At 52.7% G+C, this 8,656-nt stretch overlaps 1 protein-coding gene across 1 annotated transcript; it reads right to left on the bottom strand.

The window, feature by feature from the left end:
• Window positions 1–583: 583 nt before the first annotated feature.
• Nobox (NOBOX oogenesis homeobox) lies at window positions 584–6,180 on the bottom strand. Its single transcript, XM_077795887.1, has 8 exons — window positions 6,144–6,180; window positions 3,931–4,476; window positions 3,510–3,616; window positions 3,043–3,143; window positions 2,718–2,803; window positions 2,286–2,502; window positions 1,504–1,808; window positions 584–882 (listed from the first exon to the last, which is right to left on the bottom strand). Exons 1-8 carry the CDS (start codon window positions 6,178–6,180, stop codon window positions 584–586), a joined length of 1,698 nt encoding a protein of 565 aa, XP_077652013.1.
• Between the last annotated feature and the right edge of the window lie 2,476 nt (window positions 6,181–8,656).

Below are 8,656 nucleotides of genomic sequence, written 5' to 3'. Positions count from 1 at the left end.
GGGACTTCTCTTGCAATGCTAGTTCTACAGGACCCAAGTTTTAGGGACAAACCCAGACTCAAGTTTAGATCTAGGTTTGTGAACAGAACGTGATTTAATGGCAGGACTGAAGGAAGAGCTCAAGATGCCCAATTTCTCCTTTAGGGGAGCCAGGAACAATACATGATCATGTCCAGTGGGGACTCCCGAACAATTACATCTCACAACTAGTCAGTGGTAGGCCACGGAACTCCTCCTAGGTGGAGGGGGAGGACCCACAATCAGAGAACACAAGGTAGACTAGTTTACTGCTTACAGCGGCCCTCAGGCTCAGTGTCCAGCAGTGAAAGGAAACAACGTACTGACACAACATTCAGAAGTAACCTGGGCTCCCCTTTCTTCAGGACCATCATAGAGGTGTGGGGGAAGGGCAGGTCCAACCCTCTTCCTTCTCTAATGCCCAGCAAGACAAGCACACATCGGGGAGGCATCCGATCCCACCCAGCCCAGAATCCTTCTCAGCCCTTCCATCAGCACCCCCTGTGCAGGTACCCCAATCCTGTCCCCCCATGCCCAGGACCCTCTTTCTACTCTTCGACTCCAACTAGGAAGCACAGCCATTCTTGTCTTCTTTGACCTCCTCCAATGCTGTGGACGGCTCCAGGGAGAAGACAGGCTGCTTTTCTTGTGCCTTGCTGAGTAAGGGCCCAGTTCCTGGTCTGGCCCCTTCTGGCAGCGGGTCAAGACCTGGAGAAGGCTGCCTGCTCATTGCCTGAGCACCAGGAGCTGTACACAGATCAGGAAAATAGCCATCTGCTCCTGAGGGGTGCCCCAGTGTCTGTGGGTAGAGTGGACCAGGGAAGGGCAGTTCTGGCAAACAGAGGTCACTCCAGGACACTGCACCTGGGAGGAGGGTCAAAAGACATAGGAATGATTCGACAGACAAAGAGCATCAAACATCATTCAGTGCCTATTAGAAGGGATTTTCTTTTACCATCCACAGCACCACAGCTTAGGACCCCAGTGCAAGTCTTGGAAAAACTGGCACCAAGCTCTCCCCACAGGACCAGGAAGGCTCCTGGGCTCCAGGTTCATCGGTTTGGTAATATGGACACTGAGTGGACCTGGGTCAGGCCAAGTGCTGTCTCTTGCAGCCAGCAAGGACAGTGGGGCCACCTGGATGGGTCTTTCAATCCCCTTCCCAAGAATTCTCAATGAGTGGATGCTTCTGGGACTTCTGAGGTCCAGGTGGACTAGTGACATGCTGACATAGGCTGCCATCTACTCTCTGCCATGTATCTTTTACTCATATTATTTCTAATCCTCACCAGGTCCTTCAATGATCTGCACTCTTGTCCCCACATCCAAGTCCAGGACACTGAGACTTAGGAGACCTGTAACTAGCTGAGCTGGGACAGGTAAAAAGCACGCCCTGCCTCGGTCTACCCTGCAGATAATGAGACTGTCTGAGCCTCTGCACCTTCCTCAGTCATCAAAGGATCTTCTTTCCCAGCCCTAACTCACCCACATTTCCCGCGGGTGGCTGCAGCAGAATCTGCCCCGATGGAGGGCCTGAGTAGTAGCCCTGTGACATGCCCCCACTGGGACCACAAGGAAACATAAAGAGGGGGTCTTCCGGTGGTGGAAAGGTCAGTGAACTGGGCATGGGGAAGGGGAAGGGAGGCAGGTATGAAAACTGGGGCTGGGGAGGCGGGAAAAGCTGAGTCTGTGGAGGCTGGGGGAACTGGACCGGTCCCGGCTGGCTGCTCTGTGGGTAATCCTGGGCTTCTGGGTCTTCCAGATACGCGCAGATGGGTGGTGAGGAGACGCTGTGGGGGACAGAGGAGTGTGCAGCGAGGTCCAGAGGTGGCCTGGTTCTTGCCGCACAGTAGGCGAGACCTTCTGACTTCCTCCCCCCAGCTCTGTGGGCACCCCACACTGCTTCCCGCCCCCGCCCCCAGTGCTTCTGCCGGTCCTCTGTCTGTTTCATTGCAACAATATCCTAGATCATTCCTACTCCAAATCCACTTTTGAAAATATATATATATATATATTTTAGTTGTTGATGGACCTTTATTTTAGTTATTTATTTATATGAGGTGCTGAGAATCCAACCCAGGGCCTCACACCTGCCAGGTGAGCCTGTAGCACTGGGCCACAGCCCAGCTCTCACGTACCCTTTTAATTCCCATCACATGTATGATTCCTTGCTCCTCGCAGCCCTTCCCCCCGCTCAAGGTCTGACTTTTCCTCCTTTGTATCCCTCCCATAATCAATCAGGTCTCTCTCCCTCTTAGGTCCCATACCTTGTCCCCCAGGATCCAGTGGGACTGCTCTCACTTCCAGGGACATCTGCCAGCAGAGACATCAGCTGGGGGGTGTGCACAGGGCCCAGGGGAAAAGGAAAGTTGGTTCTTCGAACAGGTGGGGGACTGAAGAGTGGTGGGGTCACCACCCTCTGAGTACCCTCGCTCTGTTGGATGGGTGCCAGAGTCTGGTCGGACATCATCAGCAGAGGGGGCTCTAGGAACAGAAGTCAGGGAAGGACTTAAGAAGACAGCCAGGCAGACCTGGGACTGTGGAATGACAGACCTGTGTGAAGCCCAGGGTCCCCTGAATGGGCTCCTCTGGCCCCAAACCCTGGAGAGCTTTGTCCCATTCCCATTTCTTGGGCAAGGACCCTCTGAAGGGCCAAGGCCTTTCTTGGGCAGGTGAACCCTCTGAAGGTAGGAGCTCACCTGGAAAGGTATCCAGAGTGGGCTCTGCAGGGAAGGGGCCAGACTCCCCATCCATGGGTGTGGGAAGTGGGGGCTCTTCCGTAGAGCTGGAGGCAGAGAAAAGGGACTATGAAGCTCTGGTGGTCTCTGGATTTAGACAAGCATCTCAGAGCACAGAGGGATACCAAATCCATAAACTCTGCCTCCTGCCAGACACTGGCCAGTCACAAACTCTAGCAACCACCCCAGGCCTGACAGCCAGCTTCCAACGCTTGCCCCTTCAAGATCCCAGGATCCCAGTTTGGCTTCCACTTCTACCTACTGGAAGGTCCAGAGGGTTCCTCACCTGCACTGGCTGCTGGCAGGAGCTTCAGGATTGTCCTCATTTTCTTTCCCATTCAACTTCTCAACTTTTCGCCACTTTGCCCGGCGATTCTGGAACCACACCTATGGGGTAAAGATACTTGGAGAACTTGAGGAAGGGGGGGAGGAGAAACTAGAGTCCAGGGACATCTGCCAGCAGAGACATCAGTCAACACGGTGCACGGCTACCTAAGGGTGGGAGGTCCCGTCACCACTTTGCTTCGGAAGCCTGCCTGTCCACTTGGTTTAACAACCAAGGCCTCTATGTACCTCTTTCTTCTTCTGATAGTACATGGCAGCAGCACTATTAGAAGCCCGCGGAGAGGCACCACCTCAGAGACCCAACTTCAGCCTCCCTGCACTCTGAGGCACGTGCCCTAACCCACAGGAATTCCAATGGGTAGCTTCTCAGCAACCTCCTACCCCTGCTGGTTAACCAGCCCCCTTTACCATGATGCGCTGGGGAGTGACCCCCACCGTCTGGGCTATCTCCCGGCGCTTGTCACCATCAGGGTAGTGGTCTTCTTGGAACATTCGCTCTAGCTCTTCCAACTGGTCTACAAGAAGAAATGGGCAGGAGGAAGTCAATCACAGTGACATGGCAAGAGAGAAGAAGAGGTGCCTGCCAGGTGTCTCCAGCAGATAGGACCACTGTCCCTGCCCCAAGAGCCTTGCAGCCAAGTTCCCCAGTGGGCCAGCCATTCTCTCTTGGGCGTCATGGCTGAGACCTGTGTGGGGTTTGCTATCCTGACCCTTCGTCCTGGTCCCAAGCTTGCTTTCTGCTGAGACAACCTAGCCTTCCCCTTGGGGCCAAAGGCACTGCTGTGGGGTCAAGAGAGATCCAGGACAAAGTGATACACAAACGGCTTACCTGAACGGTAGAGGGTTCGAGTCTTTTTCCGAACTTGGCAGTTCACTTCTGGGGGCCCCTTCTTCTGGTCTGCGTTTTGGCCGTTCTGGGTCAATGTGCTGAGGAGGTTGGCCAGGTGGCAGGGGCCCCGGCCTGACCCACAAGGCACAGGGTTGTGAGTGGCACAGGATGACTTAGCAACACTGAGCAGTGATGTTGAGGCCACATCCGTGGCATTGGGTTTTTTGTGTTTACCAGGGCCTGGGGAAGCCGGTCTCTTTACTGTCTTTGCCTGTCGTGCTAAGAGGGAAGAGCCTTGCCCCTGAGACTGGGGTCTGCCTGGGTTCTGCCTGTCTTTGTGGACAGCCCTGGAGCTGGAGGGCTGGCACACGCGCCTGGCATTAGCACGAGTCGGTTCTCCAGTGGGCTCTGGAGGCGGCTCCTCTCCTGAGATGGCACAGGGGGGTGGCAGCTCTTTTTTCAGGGTGTCCTGAGTGTGGGGGGCTGACCCCTGCTTCGGTTCCTCCTCCAGTTCATCAGTCAGGGACTGGCCTCCACCTTCCTGGCCTGTGGGAAGCAGCAGCCACTGACCTCAGCCCCAGGTAGAAGCAGGAGTCTGGGCTCCAAGGACATGCTGCTTTCTGCTCTACAGTGGACCTGTTGTTGGACCCTAAGTTTTCATCTGTCTACCTATCAAATGAGGCCCTAATTCCAGACTTCCCTTCTTAATTTGATGGTTGCAAAGATTAGATAATCCAACTGCTTTGGAAAATGTAAACAAACATATATAGCTCTAAGAGGGCCTTAGCCCATGCTAGGAGAGTAATCCTAATTTAGGATGCTTCTTCCCCATTTTTTTTCCCCTCCAGATACCAGGAGTTCGAGGGACAGCCATCTGTTCAGGTATTTCTAAGGGACTACGGTGGGGCTGAGGGCAGACTAGGAAGAGAAACAGATTGATTAGAATTCTGCTTCACCTGAGACTGGAACCCAGACGTGACTGCCAGCAGAAGTGACAAGGCAGGTTAAGATGGGTTCCAGAGCTCAGGCAGGGAGGTCAAAGGAGGTAACAGGAAGGACAGGCAGGAACCCTCCCCTTCCCTAGCACCCACTCTCCCTGCCAGCCCTCCTCAACCCCATGCACCTCCACTTCCTCCCAGTGTTCCCATATTCCTCCCCTCTGCCCAGGCCAACCCTCCCTTTACAGGTGAGGGAAAAGGAGCCCATTTGGAATCCTTTAAGCTTGCCTTCCTTTCTTCTAGCTGACTGATTCATCCAGAGCTTACCATGGTCCAGGCATAAGGCTGAGTTAGCACCTTTCAAAGCTTGGTACAGTGTGCATTTAACCCCTGTGAGGAAGGCACTTCTCCCATATGAAGACATGAGGATTAGAAACTTGAGTAATTAGCGTAAGATCAAATAGCATAGGGGGCACAAGTTCTCTCCAGGGTCACCCAACACTCCCCTTCACTTCCGGACTTACTCATAACCAGGCTTACTCATGACTTACACATACCTACGGTCCAGGGACCTGCTGTATCATTTCCAACGAAATTGCAAAATTTTGTAAATAAATGTTAACTAGATAAAGGCCATTGTTATTTGAATGGAATTGCATCATGCATTGTAATGTCTTAAGAAATAATTTTCTAACAATATGCAAAGCAGGAGGGTAAATTCTGGCTCAGGTGCTTTATCAAGTTGTTTCCTGGGACACACAACAGGCCTGAAGTGCAGGAGCCTGTCTGAAGCTGGTATAGAGGGTGCACAGCCACGGGGGTTAAAGGGACAAGGTTGGATGGAGATGTGGGTAAGGAGGTGCAAATTAGCTTAATGGCGTTTTCCTAGTGCCTGTAGTGTAGCAATAAACCTGGTACAGATACAGAGTAGGTGCTCAACAAACATGACTCTTTCTCATCTTTCTCTCTCTCTCTCTCTCTTTTTTTTTTTTTTTTTTGGTACCAGGGATTGAACCCAGGAGCGCTAAACCACTTACATGTCTCCTTGGAGTGATTTGCCCTGGAAGAAAAGTGACGGGCGTCAGCCCAGCCCAGCGTTTTGTCACCTGTGCAGTGGGAGATCTGAACCCCTAGTTAGGGAGGTCTGCGGTCACCTCCTGTCCCACTACAGCGCACCAGCTACCCAAGCTCTTAGGTCGTCTAAAGCGGGCGAAGTGGCCAGAGGACCCCGAGTCTCAGAGAGCCCCCCCAAGCTCGAACCCCTTGCGCGCTCACCCAGCGGTTCCCTGCAGGGATCCTCCCTGGGCTCCATGGCGTGGACTCCCGCGCCGCGGCCGCCGGCTGGGGCTGCACAGGCGCGGCTTAATGAAGCCTCGCCGGCGGGCAGGTGTGCAGAGCTTGCACGAGCGGGGCCTGCAGCTCGAGCGTGCATCCCCTCACCCCCACCCCCAGGGCGAGGCCGACCCCGGAGGCTCCGCGCCCGCAGGACAGCTGCAGGGACTGGGAGCTGGGAGCGCTGCGCCCCTTGCTCCCCTCCCCCGCAGGCCCAGGGGGCTTGAGGAGCCCAGGTGCTGCGTCTGGACCCCTCCCCTCCGCCCAAAGCTGAGGCAGGCGGGGAGAAGGGGGGCAAGACAGCAAAACCACTGGGGGTCTCCAAGCACGAGGTGCGGTGCTGGGCTCACCCACGCCCTAGGCACACTTGGTAATGAACTTGATTATGATTTCCTCCTGAACCCTTCCTTCGGGCGGTGGAGGATGACTTCTAGAACCATCTAGGGATCCTCAAATGCTTTTACTTGTCCTTCTCTCCTTCCTGGTCAGTAGGCTGTCTCGGAGCCTCAGGATGAACAAGCCCCAAAGTCCCACAGTGAAGGCCCTTCATGTTCAGAGCTTCCGTCCTTGTCACATTTCCACCCAGTTGCTACCTCAGTTTTATTGGAAAAGAAGGAATTCTCTTGACAGAGATCCCACAGGGGAGAATCTTTATGATTCCTAGCTCGTGGAATGTTTCATATCCGCTTTATTGAAAAAATCAAAATGTAACATTCTTATTGCCTCTGCCTTCTGCCTGAGTGGGTGGGTGAGAAGAGTGGGAGTGGGAGGAAGGCTGGACCTATTGAAGCAGGTGGTTGGAGTAGTGGGTGGGGAGGTTGAGTTCTGACCCAAAGGCAGGTGTTTTGCTTTTAGGCTTCAAAAGACTCTGGACACCAGGTGCTTTCATGCTACCATCAGCTATGGGTACATTTTCCTGTGTCTTCAGTGGCTTTGCGAGCCTTTGCATCTCAGAGGGTTGTGAGATCTTTATTCTTTTCTGAAACATAAAAATGTAAACTAACTTCATAGCAGTATGATCAAAACTTCAGGCATCTGACATTTCATTTCTACTTCTTCCATAAGACGGATATCCTAAGGTTAAGGTGGACTTTAGATACAGGGCCCAGTTTCTCTGCGGGAAATGAGGGATTCTAGGCCATTCAAGCCAGAAAGCGGCTCCGTGAAGCTGCACGGCTTGGAGGCGACATGGTTTTAAGTGGAACACAAAAGTTCCCTTGATTAAACACTTATAGGATAAGGACTGTATGCTGGGCACCGTGGACAAGTCACTTTCGTATCCAGAAGCTTTCTGGTGGAAAGAAGATGAGAGCACTAACACCATGGGTCTTGCCAATACCATGTGGTCAGTGGTGAGTCAGAGGTGTGTGTGAGCTCATGTGGAACCCAGAGGAGCAGGAAACCCAGGCGGACTGGGCTGGAGGCTTCTTGGAGAAGGTGGCCACCTGAGCTGTGAGTCTCACAGCTTACCATCTCACAGTCCTACCTAAAACCCCACCGTGGCCCCTCACTGCCTGGATAAAGCCCTGCGTTGGGACTAGAGCTTTCCATGGGCTGGTCCTTTCCTCTGAAGTCTCAGATCCCAGTGTCCCTACCTAGGTATCCCAGGGGTTTCTGTCTCTTTTGACCTAATGTTTTCTCAAAGTATTCTTAAAACCTCCTGAATCACAATTTCTTAGGGAGTTTATTTAAAGTACGGCTTCTAGGTCCCCATCCCCAGAAATCTTAATTGGCAGGTCTGCAGAGGGACCCAGAGACATCCATTTTAACGGTCCCTCCAGTGATTTTATACATATCAGAGTTTGAGTCACTGTGAGACTCTTCAAAAACAAAGTCCACTACAATCATCTGGGGGATACAAGTGGGGGCAGCAGATGGTGGGCACTCTATGGGAAGGTAATGACCTTTATGAAGGTGTCCACTGCGATGAGCAGCAGGACACAATTAATTTCTTAATAGAATGTCCTGTCACATTAAATTCAAAATAAATCATCTTTCTCTGCCATCATTGACGTTGTATTTTCTCTTGCTGCCTGGCTGCCCTCTGCCAGGGGAAAGATCAGAAAAGAAAAGGCTCAAATCACCATTGACTGTCCTTTCCTGAGGTTTCCAAAGGCAGGCCCTGGGCAGAGGCTCTGGAGGCTCTGGCAGCCTGTCCCAGCCATTGGCACTGGGCCGTCCACAGCGCCTGTCTGATCCTCTGGCCATTTGCCTCCTGCAGCTGCAGTCAGTCTTGATCTCTGACCCTTTATACAAACTTTGAATGAGACAGGGTCAGGTAGTGCAAAAGGCTATGTACAGGGACTGAAGGAGTTTGAAAATATTGGCATTTTCCAAACACATATTGAATTTGTGGGGCTTGGACGAAGAAAAGTTTCAGCTTTCTTGCTTGCTTTCTCAGTCTTGGTCTTCTTGGCTTCTTAATGTATGACTTGTTTTTCCCCCAAATAATATAG

This window comes from Urocitellus parryii, chromosome 3 (genome assembly GCF_045843805.1).
Source record: "Urocitellus parryii isolate mUroPar1 chromosome 3, mUroPar1.hap1, whole genome shotgun sequence".
NCBI lineage: Eukaryota > Metazoa > Chordata > Mammalia > Rodentia > Sciuridae > Urocitellus > Urocitellus parryii.
Note: the sequence above shows the minus strand (reverse complement) of the source record. Positions and strands in the feature narration are given on the sequence as shown.